This window comes from Pleurodeles waltl, chromosome 11 (assembly GCF_031143425.1).
Source record: "Pleurodeles waltl isolate 20211129_DDA chromosome 11, aPleWal1.hap1.20221129, whole genome shotgun sequence".
Taxonomy (NCBI): domain Eukaryota; kingdom Metazoa; phylum Chordata; class Amphibia; order Caudata; family Salamandridae; genus Pleurodeles; species Pleurodeles waltl.
Window position 1 is genome coordinate 33449896 of NC_090450.1, and position 23684 is coordinate 33473579.

A 23684-nucleotide genomic window follows, 5' to 3' on the forward strand; every position below is an offset into this window, starting at 1 on the left:
GAGAACTTTCTATTGGACAAATGTTAATAAAAGATGAATGATGACTGAGCTGGTGATAGCTATGCACCCTAGTGTAAGTAACTCTGTGTACACAATGTTACAGCTATCCCCTCTATCCCAGCCCAAGGACAGGGAGCCAAAACCAGCTTTGCAGCCTAGTATCATTTGTGATTCGTAAGGCACTCTATTACTCCACAGCAATGATCATACAAATCTCTACCGAGTGCCTCAGTTCTGACTCAGTGCCTGGATACTCCTAGTGTGGAAACTTGTTGCACGCCAATGCACCACAATGCTGTCTTATCACACTCTACCAGTCAAATAATATTCATAAAAAGCCTTAATTCTGGGCCGCTCAAGCCTAACAGGGCACACACTTGTGGGGGATGATCCCTTTCATTGGGGTAGCTGAGGAAATACAGGGAGCTGGCACAATGTAGAAGTCTCGCTGATCAAACGGGCTCCCCCTGAGAACATATGAAGTTTCAAGCCATGTGGATTGCCCGATTCAGGATTAATTTAAGTTAGTGTTTCAAAATCAAACTATATTTACACTCTTCACATGGAACTACCAGGGCATTACAGGTTTAAAAGGATAACTCACTGTTGCTAAAATAATTTTCAGGGAGGATGTGTAGAAAATATAGCAACTTAGCTGTTGTTTTTTTAATAAAGAACAGCATACATAAATGTCCCTAATTTGTTTTACACAACTCTTCCACGGGAGATTGTATTTCCATTTTACTCACTTAAGAGCCATCTTAGTTATGGTCTTAAATTTATGGTAGCAAGATTAGATTCCTCATTTGTGTTTCATGGCATGTGGTTCATAGGAGTCAGATTTATATTTTGGCCTCCACAGTAGCCAATAAACAAGGAAGTAATTTTTTTGTTCTATTTGCAACAAAATGGTCACTAGTGCTACCTTGAATCCTTGTCTTTGCACCGCAGTAATCTGTAGAGGTTATGCAAGATCCCTATGCTTTTCACCAATTTTGCATAATATTTACAGGTAGTGAAATACAGGATATCAAATTCAGCCTGTGTGGGTTTAATTAAATACACGACTACCTTAACACCGACAGGCGTCTTTATTTTCACTCTCAGACCTTCCCAATCTCATGTAATGTATTTGTATTGTAAACTAGCGCCCTGATTAAATCCTCCAACACAGACCCCATTTACATGCCTGACTGGAGCCAACATATCCCTCGAGGAGTGTCCTTTGACTTCATTTGAGAAGGAGGCAATTTGTATCCCTGAGCTTCTGGCAAGGAACACCAGGGATCTGATGCACGGTGATGAAACACCCTTTGTTACACTTTGTGCCATACCCTCAAAGTGGAGCGGTCACTCACTCTGGACGTTCTGAGAGAAAGCTTTCACCCAAGCGTACATCTTGATAAATTTAATGTAGGTCAGAACTTCGCTCATCTTCTGAACACGCTCGTCAGTGACAGACACACATTTTCTCCGAAAGTATGCAGTGAGCCTTGAAACAAACATCTGAAAAAAGTAACAAGAAGAAAGTGTCAGACTGCTGAGAGGAAAATGTTTGTGAAACAGAAAATACCTTACAACATGTCCGAAATGGTTATAAATTACATGTAAGGACAGTGGAATATTCTTTCAACCATAGTTGTGTGAGAAGGCGTGATGGGCCATCTAAGAGGCAATCCAGGCTACTCAAAGACGTGAGGAATGCCTTGAGGGTACTGCAAGCCTTTGACTTAGAGGGCCCTTCACTAGTCAGGAAATTCTCCATCTGAATTGGCCAATGGTTTTAGCCACTGCAGAGCTAAGGAATTCATTTTGAGTGTTTTGTAAATGGAGTACAGCCCAAGGAATCTGCTGTAAAGATATGAAATATCTTGTTTTGTATACACAGTTATATTCAATGCAAGCAACCTATCCATACTAGGACATTACCTTCACAGTTCAGACTGAAAGCTACAGGCCTTTGTTGCTGTGTTGGTAACTGGACTCACTTAAGCATCACAAGATTATGTTACTAGTCAATTACCTCACTGTACTCTCGCTCTCCGTGGAGGAGGAAAACAGATTTAAGACTTTGGAAAATAATGAAAGCCAGTGATAGGCCAGAGATTCTTTGATCTGGGTCTGTCCTGGAGCTCTGTTTTAAGAACTGAAGTCCATCACTGACAAAGACGGACGCTATGTCCTTCTGGAAGGACACCTAGATGGCCAGCCACTGCTTATAGGCAGCAGGTACGCGCATAACACTGATCAGGGCCCCTTCTGGGACTCTCTCTCTACCAAACTCGCCCACAAGATCCACAACGCGTGGGTGCTAGGAGGCAACTATAACTGCATGTTAGACCTCACCCTAGACAGATTGCACCCCCAGTACCCCGGTCCGATCCACAGGTACAAATGCACCATCTCGGTACATGGAAGCAACACTGGATCCTGCTAGATGCGTGGCGCACTTTGAATCCTGCCACTCGCCTCTACTCTTTCTATTCCGATATGCATAACTTCTATGTACGCCTAGACAGATTTCTCTGTTCTCCTGTGCTCCTGCCCCATCTCCAGCACTCCGATTATCACAGGTGCGTCGTATCTGATCACAAGGCACACACAATCAATATTCAATGGACTACCCCACTCACACCGGGCCCCACGTGGAAACTTCCCAAAGACTGCTTGGAAGACCCTGTATTTCAGGAGTAACAAAAGGAACATATTTATTGCTACTTTACAGAGAACTCGGGCACTGCCTCTTCCAAGGTGCTTGAATGGGACGCCTTCAAAGCAGTGACCAGAGGAGTCAGTATCCAAAAGGTGGCTGATCTCAGCCAAAAGGCAACGCCGCCCCAGAACTAGTCCCCAAATTTACAGAGGCGAAGGCAGCCTATGCAGCTCTCCAGGAAGATTTGCATCGCTATTACTATAAGGCTTATGCCTCTAGGGGCCCAGTGAAGAGGACAAACCTGGGAGACTCCTTGCCTGGCCTTCACGGCTAGGAACCACAGTCCCCCTCTATCACGGAGATAGTAAGCTTCTCAGGGGCCACAATGTATACCCAAGCCACTATCCTTCAGGCCTCTTCAGACTACTACTCAACCCTACGCTCCCCCCCCACTATAACACCAGAGGTCTTCCTTGCGTGCATTCCCCTCCTGGCTATTTAGGCCTCCACCAGGCTCGCTCTTGACAAAGCAATCTCAGTTGCGGATGTCACATAGGCCGTCCGGGTCCTTGCCCGGCATAAGACGCAGGCCTAGATGGCCTTCCAATAGAATACTACAATGCTTTCACATCTCTCATAGTGCCTCATCTCACTGACCTTTATGAGGAAGCACTCCACACCGGTGAGCTCCCCCACACACAGCGAGAATCCCTGGTCTCTGTAAGGAAATGCCTCCTTGGCATGGTTGCCCCCTGACTTTTTGCCTTTGCTGATGCTATGTTTACAATTGAAAGTGTGCTGAGGCCTGCTAACCAGGCCCCAGCACCAGTGTTCTTTCCCTAACCTGTACTTTTGTATCCACAATTGGCAGACCCTGGCATCCAGATAAGTCCCTTGTAACTGGTACTTCTAGTACCAAGGGCCCTGATGCCAAGGAAGGTCTCTAAGGGCTGCAGCATGTCTTATGCCACCCTGGAGACCTCTCACTCAGCACAGACACACTGCTTACCAGCTTGTGTGTGCTAGTGAGAACAAAACGAGTAAGTCGACATGGAACTCCCCTCAGGGTGCCATGCCAGCCTCTCACTGCCTATGCAGTATAGGTAAGACACCCCTCTAGCAGGCCTTACAGCCCTAAGGCAGGGTGCACTATACCATAGGTGAGGGTACCAGTGCATGAGCATGGTACCCCTACAGTGTCTAAACAAAACCTTAGACATTGTAAGTGCAGGGTAGCCATAAGAGTATATGGTCTGGGAGTTTGTCAAACACGAACTCCACAGCACCATAATGGCTACACTGAAAACTGGGAAGTTTGGTATCAAACTTCTCAGCACAATAAATGCACACTGATGCCAGTGTACATTTTATTGTAAACTACACCCCAGAGGGCACCTTAGAGGTGCCCCCTGAAACTTAACCGACTGTCTGTGTAGGCTGACTAGTTCCAGCAGCCTGCCACACTAGAGACATGTTGCTGGCCCCATGGGGAGAGTGCCTTTGTCACTCTGAGGCCAGTAACAAAGCCTGCACTGGGTGGAGATGCTAACACCTCCCCCAGGCAGGAGCTGTAACACCTGGCGGTGAGCCTCAAAGGCTCACCCCTTTGTCGCAGCACCGCAGGACACTCCAGCTAGTGGAGTTGCCCGCCCCCTCCGGCCCCCACTTTTGGCGGCAAGGCCGGAGAAAATAATGAGAATAACAAGGAGGAGTCACTGGCCAGTCAGGACAGCCCCTAAGGTGTCCTGAGCTGAGGTGACTAACTTTTAGAAATCCTCCATCTTGCAGATGGAGGATTCCCCCAATAGGATTAGGGATGTGACCCCCTCCCCTTGGGAGGAGGCACAAAGAGGGTGTACTCACCCTCAGGGCTAGTAGCCATTGGCTACTAACCCCCCAGACCTAAACACGCCCTTAAATTTAGTATTTAAGGGCTTCCCTGAACCTAAGATTTTAGATTCCTGCAACAACAAGAAGAAGGACTGCCTAGCTGAAAACCCCTGCAGAGGAAGACCAGAAGACAACAACTGCCTTGGCTCCAGAAACTCACCGGCCTGTCTCCTGCCTTCCAAAGAACTCTGCTCCAGCGACGCCTTCCAAAGGGACCAGCGACCTCTGAATCCTCTGAGGACTGCCCTGCTTCGACGATGACAAGAAACTCCCGAGGACAGCGGACCTGCTCCAAAAAGACTGCAACTTTATCCAAAGGAGCAGCTTTAAAGAACCCTGCAATCTCCCCGCAAGAAGCGTGAGACTTGCAACACTGCACCCGGCGACCCCGACTCGGCTGGTGGAGAACCAACACCTCAGGGAGGACCCCCGGACTACTCTACGACTGTGAGTACCAAAACCTGTCCCCCCTGAGTCCCCACAGCGCCGCCTGCAGAGGGAATCCCGAGGCTTCCCCTGACCGCGACTCTCTGAAACCTAAGTCCCGACGCCTGGAAAAGACCCTGCACCCGCAGCCCCCAGGACCGGACTTTCACTGCAGAAGTGACCCCCCAGGAGTCCCTCTCCCTTGCCCAAGTGGAGGTTTCCCCGAGGAAGCCCCCCCTTGCCTGCCTGCAGCGCTGAAGAGATCCCTTGATCTCTCATTGACTTCCATTGCGAACCCGACGCTTGTTCTAACACTGCACCCGGCCGCCCCCGCGCCGCTGAGGGTGAAATTTCTGTGTGGGCTTGTGTCCCCCCCGGTGCCCTACAAAACCCCCCTGGTCTGCCCTCCGAAGACGCGGGTACTTACCTGCTGGCAGACTGGAACCGGGGCACCCCCTTCTCTCCATTGAAGCCTGTGCGTTTTGGGCACCACTTTGAACTCTGCACCTGACCGGCCCTGAGCTGCTGGTGTGGTAACTTTGGGGTTGCTCTGAACCCCCAACGGTGGGCTACCTTGGACCAAGAACTGAACCCTGTAAGTGTCGTACTTACCTGGTAAAACTAACAAAAACTTACCTCCCCCAGGAACTGTGAAAATTGCACTAAGTGTCCACTTTTAAAGTAGCTATTTGTGAATAACTTGAAAAGTATACATGCAATTGAAATGATTCAAAGTTCCTAATGTACTTACCTGCAATACCTTTCAAACAAGATATTACATGTTAAATTTGAACCTGTGGTTCTTAAAATAAACTAAGAAAAGATATTTTTCTATACAAAACCTATTGGCTGGATTTGTCTCTGAGTGTGTGTACCTCATTTATTGTCTATGTGTATGTACAACAAATGCTTAACACTACTCCTTGGATAAGCCTACTGCTCGACCACACTACCACAAAATAGAGCATTAGTATTATCTCTTTTTACCACTATTTTACCTCTAAGGGGAACCCTTGGACTCTGTGCATGCTTTTCCTTACTTTGAAATAGCACATACAGAGCCAACTTCCTACAGTCTCCATTCCAAAACCTGATAGAGACCTTAACAACTTTGCCTCCTACAGACCAATAGCCATTTTGGGTGCAGATTATAAAATACTAGGGAAAATCCTGGGCGACTGATACTCCCGAATTCTCCCAGACCTAATCCACACAGACCGAAACGGTTTAGTACCGGGCGCTTTACTTCACACAACATTCACTGCTTATTCCTTATACAGGACCAAGTCCGTGATCATTATCCTAACTCAGCTTGCCTTATTCTGGACCTGGAAAAGGCTTTCAATACCTTGACCTGCTCATATTTATTTGAGGTCCTACACCTTGCAGAAGTTGGACCCCAAGCTCTTCACCTACACTAAACTTTTGTGCACCAACCCATCCGCCCAAGTCCATTTGGGTCACCTCGTATCTTTTCCATTTCCTATTGGCCGGGGAACACAGCAGGGCCGCCTACTCTCCCTTCTGTTATTCATGCTTGCTATGGAACCCCTGGCCCTGCGGCTCCGTGCAGGTGGGGAGGGATTGGTGCATACTGTTAGCAGATAGAGTACATGCAGTGTCCCTGTATGTGGATGATTTGCTCCTGTACATACGTGACATCACAGCGGATCTTGTCCTGATTCAGCACTTTGCTCCTGTTGCCGAGCTCCAGGTTAATTGGGCAAAATCAGCAGTTTATCCCTTATGCCCAGGGCACGCTCCATGTGCCCTAACTGTCAGTGATGTTCACCTCATTGGTGTTTGCAGGCAATTCGATGCTTGGGGATTTGCCTATACCACTCCCCTGCTGACCTCTTCGATGGCAATTACTGTAGGGTTTTAAATGGTATATGCTCCCAGCTGCACTTCTGGCAAAACCTTCCATTGGCACCAATCGGCAAGACAGCCCTGGCAAAAATTATCCTCCTGCTGCGTCTACTTCACCACTTTACAAACCTCCCAATCATACCACCGCGCTCCTTCTTCATGGAGCTGGACACTCTCCTCACTGTGCTGATTTGGGACAACGACTGGCGCTAAATCACCCTCTCAACGCTGCAGCCACCATCTGACCGGTGTGGCCTCGGGGCTCCACCCGGAGAAGCTTACCCTTTGGAGCACAGCTTCAGTGGCTCTCCCGTTGGACTGCTGGCCGCAACCTCGGGGAAGCTACGGATGCTCAGGGACTAATCCAGGTGCCAGATTTGCAGAGGCTGCTCCTGAAAAGACCACAACACCTGCGCACTTAGCCCCTACAGTTGACACTAGCTCAGCGATGTATGGCTCGGGTATATCGGCTATCCTGCGCCGTCACCCTATACACCCCGCTGTTCCCCCTCGCTGGGTTGCCCTGTCGACAAGGCTTTCACACAGGAGGGACCCTGAAGGTATGGACAGCCAATTTAGTCCACGCAAGTGCAAACCTTTCTTGGAAGGCTGTCTTCTTCCCTTCTCCACGGGCAGCTGGTCTGTGCATGCCAAGGGCTCTGGGACATATCGGAGGGAGAGCCCCCTACACATCCGGTGTTACACTCCATTCTGCTTATGGGTCCCGGCCGCCACCTAATTACTTGCGTATACAGAGCGATACATGAACTTATGTGCACCTCTCTGTCCACACTCTGACGTTGGTGGGATGACGATTTCGGAAGGGCGTCTCGAGATAAAGAATGGGACATAGCGCTCCAATACCCCAAGTTTGTGTCGCATAACTCTGATTCACGTATATACAGAACTTCACATTACACAGGGCATATACCACCCCAGTGTGCTTACACCGTCTATTTCCAGACACACTATCCAGCTGTCCCTGATGTTCAGCCCAGGAGGTAGATTTCCTCCACATGCTCTGGTCCTGTCCAACCCCTCCACAGCTACTGGCACTCTGTTCACTCTACACTCAGAATAGTCACAGTGCTTGCTGATCTTGACACGTGGGAGGAGACGTCCCTGGGTATCTTTAAGAGCACTAAACAGCAGCAAGTGCAAGCTCGTTTCTCATCTCTTGCGCTCCTTCTTGCAAAACGTACCTTGACCATGCACTGGTGCTCCCCTGCAGTCCCTCTGATATGCATTTGCACTGCCCTGTAGCTAAGTGGAGAGCAGTGGAGAAGGATCCCCTCCGATCCGAGAAGATGTGCTGCAGTCCCTCTGATATGCATTTGCACTGCCCTGTAGCTAAGTGGAGAGCAGTGGAGAAGGATCCCCTCCGATCTGAGAAGATGTGCTGATTGCGAAAGTGCCCGATCTCCCCCTCCTCCAACTGGGCCACAATACTTACACACTTACACCTGACAACAATACAAGTGGTTCCTCCCTCTCAGCCTCAAGAATATACCCATCAACCACGCCCACCCCACGTGCAGTAGAGCTAGGAAGCCTGCCTTAAGACTATTCACCTCGGACACACGCAACTACTTCTTGCCATAGTTCCTATAGCTGCACCCTTAGTTGTTCTCAAATACGTGACTACTCACCTCCCGCTACCCAACGGTTCCCAGTTTTGCCCTTTCCCTCCCAGTTCAGTTCACTGTTAGCTCCACCGACGGCCGCAGCCCTGGTGCTCACACTTGAACACTGGGAGGATCAAGTATGATCCTTCATCGTAACGCTGTGGAATGCATCCACTGCATCTGGAGCACCCCCAGACCCTTTCAGGGATACCGAGCTTTGTTAACCACTGCTCGTGTCCTCCTTTTTCTTTGTTAGCAACTGTATATCACAAATTCAATCAAATATTTGAACAAATCAAAAAGGGAAAGCCAGTGATCAGACATTTGAGATTTAAATATTGAACATCACTGTCTAACAAACAGGGCTGGTGTCTACACAAACAAATATAAGGCACAAACATAGAATCCAAGTCTCCTGGTAAGAATGCACGGATGTCAGGATACTGAAAACCAAATATCATGGAGAAGGTTTCAAAAATATTTGTATCCGTCTCTGAAAAATCAAGTTTGACTTGTCAGTGACGCGTCATGATTGGCCATTCCTATACCATTATTTAACAGAGCAAAGGATACGCTGGATAACCTGTCTTGGAGCAAATATTTGAACAGAAATGTTATGTTTGAGCACAGAGGTTGTGCAATGGAAACGAGGGTGCAGATAACCAAAATCATATGCATGCCTGTTTGGATTCAATGGACGGCATGCAGATTTGTGAACGTGCTTAAGGTACCAATTTGACAGCCAAGCCAAACATACAAATAATACCGTTATGAGCTAAAGAATAAGAATAAATGCAACTAAGTGGATTTCACAATGGCTAAGGTTTAGGGTTCCCTTATTAGGAAACAAGCTCCAGTCAAGAGAATGCAAACTTAGGTGTTGTACATGCATCATCATACGTGTCATGATACTACAGCAGCCCCAAGTGTGATCACGAATAAGTGTACATGCCTCACCACACTACATTTGTGCACGTATTAAGACAAGGCAGACTTTTTTTTCTAATTTTTAACTGGTTCAAGGTGGCAACTGCTCCCCTAGGAGCATTACATCGAAAATTAAAATGTATATGAAGGCACATTTTCAGAGAGGAGCAGCCTGGTAACAAAAAGCAGCTGCCAAGGACTCTTAACCTCTCAAATAGTTTTAAAAAATTGTAAAACAAAAAAAGGAGAAAACAGGAAGGGGAGAAGCAGGGGTATTCGTAAACTCCACAGATGAGCTGCGATGGTGAGCAGGAAGAGGCGGGGGGAGAATGTAATATAGGAAAAAAGGCCAGTTAGGACGGAGATTGGTTGGGGAAGCAACACAAAATCTGAAGGCTGTGGCAAAGACTGAGAACATGAGGAGCGGGTGGTGTAAAGCATACCCAAGAAAGGCCCAATTCAGTCATGATTTTTTAAGCCGAAAAGTCTCCTGGCTAAAATTAACTTTGATTCAACGTAGGTCGGGGGGAAATAAAAATTCTCTGATTCTTTTATTTGAAATCTCCCTCTTTCTAGTTTCAAAGTACTAACATCTATGCTATGGTCTAGAGGGAGCAACATAAACGGAAGTGGGGGGGAGAGACAAAGAAACATTGAACGCCCATGGAATGAAAAAGGGAAAAAATGTAATTATCTTAACGTAAGCAGTGGAAGGCGGTGGCTGCAGGTCAACCACAAAATAGTTTGACAAACAAGCTATGCTCCAGGGGAGAAACAAACACAAGAGGAGTAAGGAAAGATTTCAATTGAGAAGCAAGCAAAAGGGGCCTACAATAAAGGCAAGCGATGATGAGCAAGGGGCCGACTGAAAGCCCACTGTAAATAGGGGTGTCGTTCGAAATAGGCCTTTCAACCACAAACATCTAAAGCTGCCTGTGGGCAAGATTGGAAAATGGGACATCTTTCTCCTTTCCCATTCTCTAGAGTTGATTTCAGTTTTCATCCTGAGGGCTATCATTCTGTGGGTGCAATACCTTATGTGGAGAAGTACATTGTGACAGAGCGGTGAAGCACATGTTCATTATGTCACAGGCTAAGATTTATAGAGAAAAAAAAAAAGGACAATTCCATAGTCAGCACTAGAATAAGGTTTTAAACATTTTGTGTTACACTGCATCATGCGATGCTATGCGTTTTCAAACTTTCCTCAAAAAATTGCTAATTACTCACCATTGCAGGATAGAAGAGGACAAAGACTGCAGATCCCAAAAATCCAGTGGGTCCTAAAATAATGACATTGTACACCATGCCTAGAATAGCAACGATTGGTCCACCAGCAAGCAAGCTACCAACAGCAGCTGCTTCAAACATTCGCTGACCATCACTGGAGCACACGTTTATCATCTGAAAAACACAATTCACTTGGTGGGTCAGGGCAATCAAAACCTGAATACTTTAAATATTTACTTAATTTTTCTGAAGAGAAATAGCATAAAAGATAAACTAAATGCTATGTCCATCACATACAAAAGGATACAGATCAATGTTGCAAATAAATATTCTTACTTAGGAGACCCACAGGAAACTAATGTTACCATCTTTAATGCAGTACATCTAAAAACCATGGGATATTTCAAAATAGCAAAAGATCAGGAGATAGGACCACAAGAAAAACCAGGAACAAATAATGTGCAGAAACTGGGGCGAAGGTTCAGTTAGACACTCGTCTATCTGAACCCAATCTGTGGGCAGCAGCTGACAATGTTATCCAACAATCAGAATGAAAACAAAACCTCTGTGGATTTGTTATAGATGCTGTAAGAACTTTGATTATCTCAAGGATTTTACAAAACAAAGGAATGCACCTTACCATAAAAAAATATGCTTCTCTCTTTTACATTCATGATCAGTCTAAGGCCCAAATGGATTTGAGGAGCAGTATTGCAGTCTTAACCTATTAAAGTTTTAAAGGTTGTGTATTATCTCATTTAGTTTTTGGTCTTGGAAAGAAACTGGTTAGTTACCTGTTAAAATAGTTTTTTCAGCATGGAATGCTTCTAGATTTACAAGCTTTGCATTATCCTGACACCAAGTGGTTTGATCTGGAAATCCTGACTTGGTAATGTTTTTTCTAGGTTGGCGATGGCCACAGGCGGGGTCTATGACATCACGTGTAAGCCAACATTGCCCCATAATCTTTTTTTAGGGGCAAGCACCCTATTGTAATCTCTCTTTGGGCTTTTAACCACGCCCATGTCATGCCTGTCAATTTCATTGGTTCGTGGGCTTGCCTTTTAAAAATCTGCTTGATTTCATAAGTGAAAGGCATGCATATGTCATGCCTTTTCCGGTGTTTAGCCCTCCTTGAGTGCACCGGCCAACTACTGAAAACATACGAGGCTCCAGGTTTTCAGCCTGGTTTCTGCACTACTTTATCTTTTTATTTTCCATGCAGAGAGATCGCGCTGGGTTTTACATAGCGTAATCGTGCTCAGTTTTTGAATTTCAATGCATATAATCATTCCCAAATGTAATTAATCTATCATTTTGTGCCATTAAATGTGAAGCGATTGTGTTAGGAAAAAATATTAGTTTTTCCCCAAAGTGTCAATATCAGTAATGTGGGAATATAATATTACATTAAATTTGACTCACCCACATCTATTTGACAATCTTGCACATTGATGGGTGTTTTACAAAAAGGTGTCTGGACCAGAACAGTGTTTATGTTGCCACTCAAACAGTGCAGTAGCAGCCTGTACACAAGCCGGAAGCTGAAAGCCGAAATAACGAAGAAAATCCCTTATTTGGGTGAAAAGGTGTATGTCAGTGATTGTTACCTCACAGAGGAATGCAATCCAAAGCATTCCAGTTCTTCCTCATCCCATGCAACCAGTGGCAATACCCTCCCCACACTATTTGTTTTTCCTCAGGATACTCCTGCAGATCTGAGATAATATTCAGGACGCCCAATGGTGTAGGGAATGTATTTGGGCTTGTGGATGTCCCTTTGTGGATGTGCCTTTCTACTGTTCTTCAAAGCCTCCCCATCACCCACTTACTGGTTATTATGTGGTTTACACTTCATATTGAGAGCTGGTTGGGTCATTTGCCTAAACAGCCCCTATTTATCTGTGGCAGAAAATTTATTTAGCCAAATTGAGCTGAGTCTGGGGACCTGCTACAGGATAGTCTTCCTGATGTTTCTCATCTCGGATATATGTTTTTTCAGTGTTTATGCTTGGACAGATATTGTTGCTTGGTGTATAAAGTGAGTTATCAATCAATCAATCAAAGGCATTTGTATAGCGCACTGCTCACCCGGAGGGTCTCAAGGCGCTGGGGGGGGGGGAACGCTACTGCTCGAACAGCCAGGTCTTGAGTTGCTTCCTGAAGGCGAGATGGTCTTGCGTTGTCCGGAGGTGGATGGGGAGGGAGTTCCATGTCTTGGCTGCAAGGTAGGAGAAGGATCTTCCTCCGGCGGTGGCTCTGCGGATGCGGGGGACGGTGGCGAGAGCGAGGCTGGCGGAGCAGAGCTGGTGGGTGGGCTTGTGGAAGGTCAGGCGGCTGTTGAGGAACTTGGGGCCCAGGTCGTGGAGGGCCTTGTGTGCGTGGGTGAGGAGTCGGAACGTGATTCTTTTGTTGACGGGGAGCCAGTGCAGGTCTCTCAGGTGTTCGGAGATGTGGCTGTGTCGGGGGATGTCCAGGATGAGTCGTGCTGAGGCGTTCTGGATCCGTTGGAGTTTCTTCTGGAGTTTGGCGGCGGTGCCGGCGTAGAGGGCGTTCCCGTAGTCCAGCCGACTGGTGACGAGGGCCTGGGTGACCGTCTTCCTGGTCTCGGTGGGGATCCACCGGAAGATCTTTCGAAGCATGCGCAGGGTGTTGAAGCATGAAGATGAGACGGCGTTGACTTGTCTGGTCATCGAGAGGGAGGAGTCCAGGATGAAGCCTAGGTTGCGAGCGTGGTCCGTTGGCTTGGGGGTGGCTCCCAGGGCGGGGGGCCACCAGGAGTCGTCCCAGGCGGATGGTGATGATCCCAGGATGAGGACCTCCGTCTTGTCTGAGTTCAGTTTCAGGCGGCTGTTCTTCATCCATTCGGCGACGTCTTTCATCCCTTCGTGTAGGCTGGCTCTGGCGGCGTCCGGGTCGCTGGTGAGGGAGAGGATCAGCTGGGTGTCGTCGGCGTAGGTGATGATCTTGAGGTTGTGTTGACGTGCGATGGTTGCGAGGGGGCTCATATAGACGTTGAAGAGGGTGGGGCTGAGCGATGACCCTTGTGGAACTCCGCAGATGACTTCGGTGGCCGCTGACCGGAACGGGGGGAGGCGGACTCTCTGGGTTCTTCCGGCGAGGAATGAGGTGATCCACTCCAGGGCCTTCTCCTGGATGCCGGTGTTGTTCAGGCGCTGTACCAGGGTGCGGTGGCAGACAGTGTCGAACGCTGCGGAGAGGTCCAGGAGGATGAGGGCCGCAGTTTCCCCATTGTCCATTAGGGATCTGATGTCGTCTGTGGCTGCGATGAGGGCGGTCGCCGTGCTGTGGTTGGCTCGGAAGCCGGATTGCGAGTGGTCGAGGGATCTGTTGGTCTCGAGGAAGGCAGCTAGCTGTCTGTTGACGGTCTTCTCGATGACTTTGGCAGGAAACGGGAGGAGCGAGATGGGGCGGTAGTTCTTGAGGTCGGAGGGGTCTGCAGTTGGTTTCTTCAGCAGGGCACTGATCTCGGCGTGTTTCCAGCACTCCGGGAAGGTGGCGGTGTTGAAGGAGGCGTTGACGATGTCACGGAGGTGGGGTGCGATGATGTGGTCGGCCGTGTTGAAGATGTGGTGTGGGCAGGGGTCCGTAGGGGATCCGGAGTGGATGGTGTTCATTGTGCGTGTTGTGTCTTCGGTGCTGACTGGGGTCCAGGTGCGGAGGGTGGCATCGGTTCGGTGGTGGGGTTTGTGGTTGGTGGGCCGAAGCTGTTGTGAATGTTGGCGATCTTGTCGTGGAAGAAGGCTGCGAGGGAGTCGCAGAGGTCTTGCGAGGGAGTGATGTCATTGTTTCCGGCGTCGGGGTTGGAGAGCTCTTTGACGATGTTGAAGAGTTCCTTGCTGTTGTGGGTGTTGTTGTCCAGTCGTTCCTTGAAGGCTGTCTTCTTTGTGGCGCGGATCAGTTGGTGGTGTTTGCGGGTGGCGTGTTTGAGGGCCGTCATGTTGTCTGTGGTCTGGTTGGTGCGCCAGGTGTTCTCCAGGGAGCGGCAGTTCTTGGAGGTGATGAGCTCGTCGGTGAACCAGGAGGCTTTCTTGCTGCTGCGTCTGCTGGGGGGGTTCTTCTTCAGTGGTGCGAGGGCGTCTGCGCAGTTGGTGATCCACTGTGTGAGGTTGTTGGCGGCTTCGTTGGGGTCCGTTGAGCTGGTGGGGGGGTTCTGGCTGAGGAAGGTGGTGAGCTGGTCGCCGGTGATCTTGTTCCAGCTCCTGCGGGGGGTTTGTTGAGGGTGGTGGTGGGTCGTCGTTTTACTGAAGCTGAAGTGGACGCAGCTGTGGTCAGTCCACTGGAGATTGGTGGAGTGGCTGAAGGTGACATATTTGCTGAATGAGAAGACTGGGTCAAGCGTGTGGCCGGCGTGGTGGGTAGGGGTGGTTACCAGTTGCTTGAGTCCGAGGTTGGCCAGGTTGTCCAGTAGAGCAGTGGTGTTGCGGTCCTTGTCGTCCTCCAGGTGGAAGTTGAGGTCCCCCAGGAGGATGTAGTCGGTGGAATTGATGGCGTGGGGGCTGACGAAGTCTGTGATGTCTTCGCTGAACTGTGTGCGTGGTCCCGGTGGTCTGTAGATGAGGGTGCCTCTGAGCGTGGTCTTGGGGTTGGTGTGTATCTGGAAGTGGAGGTGTTCGGCGGAGGTGAAGGTGTCATCGGAGTTGGTCGTGATGCGGATGGTGTTCTTGTGGATGATGGCGATGCCTCCTCCTGTCTGGTTGACGCGGTCCCTCCTGGTGATTTTGTAGCCTTCTGGGACGGCGATGGCGACGTCGGGTGCTGAGGAGGCGTTCATCCTGGTTTCCGTCAGGAAGGCGATGTCTGGTGCTGTCGAGTCGAGGAGGTTCCAGAGTTCGACGGCATGCCTGTGAACGGAGCGGGTGTTGAGCAGGATGCACATCAGGTGTTTGTTGCTGGGGCTCGGTTTAGTAGGTGCAGTGTTGGGTCGTAGGCTGGTGAAGCGGCAGGTCAGGCAGGTGAAGGGTCCGTGGGTGCGTCTCGGGGTGGCTCGGTAGCAGGCGGTGTTTCGGCCGGCGTTGAGTGCGTGGAGTGTTCTGGCATCGTAGCTGTGCAGGGTGTGCTGGCGAGGGCGAGGACCAGGGGGTCTGGCGCTGGGCGCGGTCCAGGCGCGGACGGGCGCAGACGGGCTTACCTTTGGCGCACCTTCGGCGCTCAGTCGGTGCTCCCGCTGCGCGCGTCCGCTGCGCGGTCGCTCTGGGGGCGTCATAAGTAAGGAGCCGGGAGGGAGGAGCAGCTGGGTGGCGGGAGCGGTCCGGCGAATGGAATCACAGGGGGGCGGGGCCGCAGGGAGGCAGCGGCGGGAAATCCCAGGAGCAGCGAGCGAAGGAATCTGCAGGCAGGAGGCGGCAAAGGCAGGCAGGAGCGGCAGCAGTGAGTGGGGCGACCAAGCCCTGTGGAGGGCTGAGCAGTCACCCGATAAGAGCTCCGATGTAATAATTACTCCTGTATCATGTGACAAAGAAATTCTGACTTGCACACAGGACTATTAGTTTTTGACAATGTCATTGAATGCATGATATGATTTGATCACATAGGTGAAGGTTTCTCTATGTTAGGATAAAAAAAATAGCAAATAAAAAGTTCTGTGATAAACTAGAGTATGTCCACTACATGGACTTCCTCAAAAACATTCTAAAGCTTATTTTACTATTATCTAAAGTACTAGGCCTCTAATTACCAACAACAATGGGTTAGCGGGGAAGAAGATCCATGAAGCACACCTCTAAAATTTCACTTTACAGAAGGTCTTGACACAGTACCACAATTTGGTGGCTCGGGTAAAGAAAAGGTTGTACCCAAGCCAAAGTTAGAGGCCAGGCCATAACATGCACTTCAACCACCGATTGAAAATCTTTTGAGTCAGGATACAAACATGCAGTTTTATTTCAAGCAGAAAAGGAAGACTTTGATGCGCAAATTATTTTGAAGGATTTCAGTACTGAAAAACCACAGATGCTGATACTCATCTGCCCTTTGATGTGATTTGGGGGCACAATTCTGAGAAAACAACCTAAAAAGGTCGTAGAAGGAGCCTGCCTCAACAAAGATTCAAACATGTTTCTAATTAAAGAAGTGCGGTCCTACGTCACCACCTAACTTTGAGAAACTGGTCCATTACAGGAATTGTGGGATCCTGCTATGATGCTCAGACCACTGTGGTTTGTCTGTGAACATTTCACAGGATCAAACAGATGACTCTTGGCACTCAAGATAATCAATGTGGAGAAACATATTGCACTAGTGAGGATTGCCACTGTGATTCCCCTTCAGAAGACTGAGTCAAACCCCTAGTCTTAGCCCTTCCCTGAAGATGAAGTGTACATGCAGTCCTGCAAGACCAACTTACATAAATGCCCACAATTTGTCTAAGAGATCTGTTGTTTCCCCAAAAAAATGCAAGCCAGTGTTGCTAATCTTTTCTCCAGTGTCTGAAAAAAGGAACATCACATGTTTACCTCCGAGAGGACTTTACCTCCTCACAGATGAATTCACTTCACAGCAGCTCCAAACTCTTCAATGAAATGGTACATAGTTTTACTGAACTCGATCCATACAACAAATCCACAGTTAAGCAGGAAAGGTGGCTGTGCATTTCAAGGGCTTTCTCATGTCAAACTATATTCAAAACCACAGCCACTCTTGAAAGGTAACACTGCTGACGTGTCCACCTCTAGCTCAGGATCATTCATATATACACAGACACTGCCTTCTATATGGCAGGTTATTAATGTGACAGAGCTCATCAGAATTTCCTAAGATGTACTATTGCTCTGCACCATAAAGAAAACAAGAAACCCCATGCAGTAAGCAAAAGGATAGAGGCAATTGCATCAACAATGTGAGACACTACCAGTTTTACTGCTTTACTAAAAAGCTACATCCTGTGTCCTGTCAATCAAGTACACCCATGGTGCAGCACTCTACCTGCCTAGAAATCCACTTCTCTGCCTTTCTGGGGAAAGAAGCAATACACAAATGCAGACATAATACAGCAGTATCCGGTCTGGAGGGGCTCCAGCGTCTTACCTCTCCCAAGGACTTCTCTTTGATATTCTTCAGCTTCAGGATTTTCTTGAACGCCATGGTCAAGATGGCACCGCGAAGCCTTGTACTGGTCCGGTAATTCAAAGCCCAAGTGAGCGCTAAACACCAAGATCGAGCCACCTCCGTCAAGAGTAAGCCGAACACCAACAGCAAGCTGTAGGGAACATTGGGTTCGCTCTGCTGGGTGTACTCCAGGAGACGTTTCACAACGAACGCCTAACAGGAAGAAAGGCAGATGGCGTGAAGACCCGCTACTGGTACCTTCCATGACACCTTCCAACATTTGTTAATATTAAGGTAGAAAAAGAATTAGATTGAGAAACCAACAGACTCCAGAATACCTATGTATCGACTTTAGAAGTAGGATGTGTTGCTATACCTGGTAAAACAGAAAACAATGCTAAAGGTTTAAACACTAAGAGGAAATACTTAACCATTTCCCTCTCAACCCTAAATAAAGGTTCTTACACTTCAATGCATTTCATGTAAAATTAAGTAGTAACCCTCTGAATTACCCACTCAGCCTTACTCCCTCTCATCAAACAAGTTTCATGGGCCACAAATATACCGTGTGAGCACCTGCTATTCTTACGCAACATAAAAACCGATCGCACACATCTGCGACAGCAATTCGTTATCTAGAGGAATTACAAACAATTAAAGGAAATAAATACTTTAGATATACAGCAGAGTACATGTAAGACTGATTTAGGCATCATTTTAAAGATATTGTCATTACTTATTCAGTGTTTTCAACGTGCTTATTTGATAAAAAGAACAAAGTACCTACAGTTGTACGGAAAGAGGATTGAGAAGGGCATTTTGCAATATAATCCTGAAAATAAATATGAGCAGTTTAATAACACATGAAATAAACTGTAGCGAGAAAGAAAACAACATAGGTGGGTGAAACTAATATCATCCTGCTAACCCTCATCCCCAAAAACCAAGAGCACATGCCCCCAGGATGCCCAGAAATAACTCCCGCAGCAGAATTAAGTTGTTGAGCTCTAACTGCAACTGTGACCCTGCCCCCAACCTTAACCCTCCCAGAAACTCTACGCTGTTGGTCTACAATCTTCATGGCATGTGGGGCTCAGGAGCGAAGCGCAGTGGAGAAATAGAGCATGGGGTTAGCAATAGGAAATACAAGGTGCTTAGGCATAGCATGCGTTTAAAATTAATTACATTATTTTTAAAATAAGACTGTTTTAAAAGGACTCAACCTTTGAGAAGCATGTTAGCAGGAGAATGGGCCGCCTGGTTGCTGAAAGTGTAGAATGATGGAGAGCCTACAGAGATGCTAAGGCTTTAGGAACGCACGCGCAAAAAAGGTACGATTGATTGCCGAACGCATTTGTCGCTTACTAAGCAATGTAGACGCAGGAGCCACACGAGGCTGTAATGCTGCAATCCGGGAAGCACCAACTTTGTTCTCAGGTTGCTGAAGTGAAACAGAGTAAGTCTACAGAGGTTTTCTCCAGGCAATGCCATTTTATTATGAACTCTTCGTAATCTTTGAATCCTTCACAATTAATTGAGAATACGTTTTTTTCTGGCTAAAAACATTCCAGAATACTGAGGAATTGGATGAAAGGTAAAGAGAGGAGTGGCCAAGAGAGATTTATGATTTAAATTATCGTTCAGCTGCATCAGTTTCTTCCAGTTCTTGTTCATTTGTAAATTTTCATTCAGAATGTCTTCTTTCTGGAATGGGTAAACTCTGCTTTCCTCCCAAAGTCTGCAAATTTACAAGAGCACGCAATTGCAGACCCCTTAAAAAAAAAATGTTTTATTTTTGTTTCTAGGTGTTAAAAACAGAAGTCAAACAGGGAGGTCTTTTGTACAGTGACAATTTCTTCGAACGGCTATCATGCCCCAGTAAGTGACTCATCTTGAGATTCGATTCCACCTGAGATCTTGATTCATCTTATTCTCCTTATTCCATTTCTTTTCCCTCTTACAACTGCAGTGTGCAGTTTACAAATGAACAAAGCAGGTTTTATCCATGTTTTTGGTCCAGTCGGCCACTGCTTAAATGCTGCAGGCAAAAGGAGGAAGAAGGGAAAATAGCAAAGGGGTGTCCTTTGTCCCCACCCCCCCAACACTATTCCAAGAGCTTGAAAAATATTAAAACGTTCATATGAAGGAAAAGAGAATAAAATAAAAAAAATCGATAAAGTGAGAACTGGACATAATCTGCAGGTTAGAGAATTAATGAAAAATAAATCTTTATCATCACGTGCATCATATTACCTTAAAATAATTAATAAAAGTTTATTTTTAAAAAACAATTAAAATTGACAACTTAATTATCAATTTATTATCTGTGTAATATTTTATCAAGAGCTTCTTTTGTCTCCTGTAAGCATTCCTGTTTAGTAAACTTCTCCTTACCTGTGAATGTGGCTTCCAGGTGATCCTGTGTAGCGGGATCTGCTCAATCTGACCGCAGAATACAGCCGTCCTGAAAATTCTAAAGAATAGCTTCTGTCATTGGTCCCACTACAGAGTAATGGTCCCACCCTTCACCCTCCCACATACCTCCCACAATCCATCAGGTGTTCAGATCCATGGTCTCTTAAGACGCGTGCACACATGTCTTTAGGGACACGACACGCATAGTGGGATCCGTAGGAACGCACGTCTTTTTTGCCTTCTTGCCCTACACACATTTAAAAAAAGCTTCAACTCATTAAATGTGATAATGAAATCCTGCACTAAGAGGGTATGCTCATTTTACTGAGAAGTATAGTTATCATTTGAAGTTGAAACAAGTCTGCAAATCCCTGAAAATAAACTGCAGCTCTGGTACTCTTCTACTTTACCTGTACTGCACTTTTAGGGTGTGAACTCTTCAGACTTCTACACAGTATCACAGAGAGTAAATGATCTACCCCTCTCTCCTATATTACGCTGCCAAGAGAATAATGGGCTGACATTTTAACCAGAGTAAACACAGTAAAGCACTGGTAAGGACTTACTAGATCAGTAATTTTTCGACTGATTTCAAAGCTCCAGATCTGATTATTATGTGGGTTTCTAGTAGAGGATTAGTTGGGGTTTATTCATCCACCTCTTACTAAAAAGGCCAGATGAATTTGATCCTAACACACACCTGTCTGTGCAAGATAGCAAGAAGGATATACTTCCGGTGCTTCTACACACCCTGGGTGTACACAAGGGCCTAGACCGTCAACGTCCCTTGGTTCACGGAGTAAAAAAGTGTATGCAAGGTGAAAATGAGGACACCCGAGCACATTCAACATTACACCACAACAAACCAATGATTTCTAAGCTTCAGTTATGCTTCTGTTCTACACAAATGTAGAAAGATAGCTGCAAGAACAAAGACAAGCCATAGAAGGCAAGGGGAAACCATACGCAACGTCCATGATTTGGTAATGGGGAAGCAGACCAAAAACAAAGACTGCCTGACAGACGTACCTATAAGGTTGTAGCAGATCTACCTTCCAATTATCAGAAGGGGAAACTGTGTTTGTGCCCTCACACAAGGCTACTACCATCTGGCTCACCGATGCAAGTGTTACCTTTTTGTTAACAAATGACTTGTGAAGTGTTCTTTAGGGCATGGGTCTTTTAAAGTTCATCCTACAACTGCCTGAGGGTGAGGCCATTGCTCTTCAATCACTGACCCTCTAAAAGGTGGGGGGGGAGGGGTGACAAAAAGCAAGAAGAAAAGCGATCATCAGACCAGATTGCCTTATGCTTAGTCTTCGAAACTAAACTCCGTCCTCAGCATGGAAAATGACTACCGAAAATGTCTAAAAACACCTCTTAGTAAAGCCATGCTCTTAACCTTTAACATTACACCTGCATAATCCTCTCAGGTTTGAAAACATATAGGAATGTAAACCATGAAAATGTTGGTCCTAGAAACTCAACAATAAGCAAGAATGCACAATGCCGTCAAATCCAGACAAGACCAGTACAGTCCAATCAAAAGCCATATTACCAAACCCGAAGGATCCAAGGGTCAATCTTCATGTTCCCAAGATGTGAACCACTTCTGCGAACACCAGCACCAAAGAGAGCAATATTTAACTCTTTCACACTAAAGAATATAGCTAAAGGTTTAAAGACTACGACTTAAGCTTGGAAGCATTAAACACTTTTCTTTACCACAGCCACTTGAAAAAATAGGACCGAGAAGGGTTTATTGGATAAACTGGGCAAAGCTGATGATTTCTAAAATGACAATCATCCCTAAGGAGCACAACTGACTTTCTTCTCTTTTACACAGAAAGGCCCCCACATCTTTCATACAGGATGGGCTTCATGTTGGGCTGATCAGTAGATCCAGCCCCGATAACCACCTTCTGAAAGATGAAAACAAAACTGAGGCAGAGTCTTTAATTTGAGTTTGAGGTCTTCTCTGCTGGTAACAGTATTAGGTTGGTGTTAATGTAAACAATAACCTCAGAAAAGACTCCACGTTGGCCTTCATCCTTGTACAGAAGCCTTACTTTAACCTGTACACAACTCTTAAAACCAGGTCTTCTGTGCCTTCAGCTACACACAATCAATGTCCTTAATAATGTGTATTATATGCTTCACCAAGTGACCCACCTAAGGTTTGGACCCTGCAACAACAATATCATCCTCGCTGTCCTTTCCTATGGCTTTGGTGTACATTAAACAAATAACCAAGCACCAAGTAATTACTCCTAAAATTATTGTGCTCTGTGCAATATATGAAATATATTGTTGTGCATGCCAGAGTTGCATCTTCAAGTCTTATACTCATTGTGACTGTCCTACTTTAATGTATCCATTTTTTAGTGTGTCAACCTGCAGTCCAGGACACTACAATGAGGCTCAATGCTGCCACACAGACCAAGAAGCTCAAAAGAGTTGTGTTTTTTTATTGAGGCACGGATGTGCAACACACATCTGGGTTCATTTTCAGGATAACCAAAAGGTATGTAAATTATTTTTTATTACACTAGCGGTCTTGACACATTTATCTGATGTTTTTATCCAGCAAATATCGCAAGCGTCCAAGTGCTCATATGCCTGTTGGGCACCCTGGTCACAAGGGCTATACCACTAACCTTGAACACTGAATTACAAGCATAAGGTAACATGCTGTCCTCCAACTAGAATGCTGAATTTATTTCGGCGGAAAAGACCGTGTTTTTGTGTTCTAATTAAAAAAAGAAATAAGCTTACATTTGTTTGAGAATACCTTTGAAATCAGCTTCACATTCAGCATAGTTGGTCAAAACAATATTATTGAAGGACACAATGAAGAAGATTAGATCAGGAGTAAAATTAGGCAGACTGCCTTCAGGTGTTTGGTGACATTAACATATTGTGCTCCAGGTCTCCTAAACTGCTCTTCCTTATGACATTTCTGCAGAAAGCACTTCAATCACCATAGTGAGATTGAAAACTGTATGGAAGCATAGAAACACCAATATGGTAAGGTGGAAACGTGACAGGTTAACAGTCTCCACCAACCACAGAAACAATTCAAACAATAAGGCTAGCATCTCCTCGAAGGTGTTTGGAGGGAACTAGAACATCCAAACCTTGTGAAATGGACCAGCACCATGGACTTAATACATCCTCCTCATGGGACATTTAACTTCTTCAACAGGCAAACTGAAGATAGCTGATCATTTGTTGAAGATCTCCTCCTTAAACTTCAAGGTTCTGGCCATCATTCTAACAGGGGTTCATATAATAACCTGCCTAATCTTAATTTGAAGAGCTCATGAGCATACATTTGCAATTTAAATATTCTAAACTGCATTAGAAATACTAAACATATATGCAGCAATGTAATTCTTCCAAATAACTGCCAGAGGGGTCCTAGAAAACAAGGTTACCCCATGACTCAACTTAAGTAGTACCAGCTTCGAGCATCGTAGGTTACCCAAACGGAACAAGAGTTATCCCTGCTGACAGAAAGAGAAAAGTAAAAGATCAGTTACCAGCCCCTGAAGTGTACCAATGACAGAAGCTCTTCTTGG

The 23684-nt window shown here is 46.4% G+C and overlaps 1 protein-coding gene across 11 annotated transcripts in view; it reads right to left on the reverse strand.

Annotated features, from left to right (window-relative positions):
• The window catches only part of ABCC5 (ATP binding cassette subfamily C member 5), a 254811-nt gene that overhangs the window by 152292 nt on the left and 78835 nt on the right, over positions 1 to 23684 (reverse strand). For 5 of the 11 annotated variants that reach the window (XR_011199339.1, XM_069212924.1, XM_069212933.1 and 2 more), the window contains exons 6-8: positions 17668 to 17901; positions 10621 to 10794; positions 1359 to 1506 (exon numbers count right to left, since the gene is read on the reverse strand). Coding sequence is in view for 8 of the 11 variants with exons in the window: in XM_069212924.1 (XP_069069025.1) it covers positions 1359 to 1506; positions 10621 to 10794; positions 17668 to 17901 (556 nt within the window). In the remaining 3 variants the exon portion in view is untranslated. Of the gene's footprint in view, positions 1 to 1358; positions 1507 to 10620; positions 10795 to 17667; positions 17902 to 18471; positions 18521 to 19053; positions 19727 to 20082; positions 23610 to 23684 lie in introns of those variants that run through there. The other 6 variants (XM_069212926.1, XM_069212925.1, XM_069212934.1 and 3 more) reach the window with 6 other exon arrangements.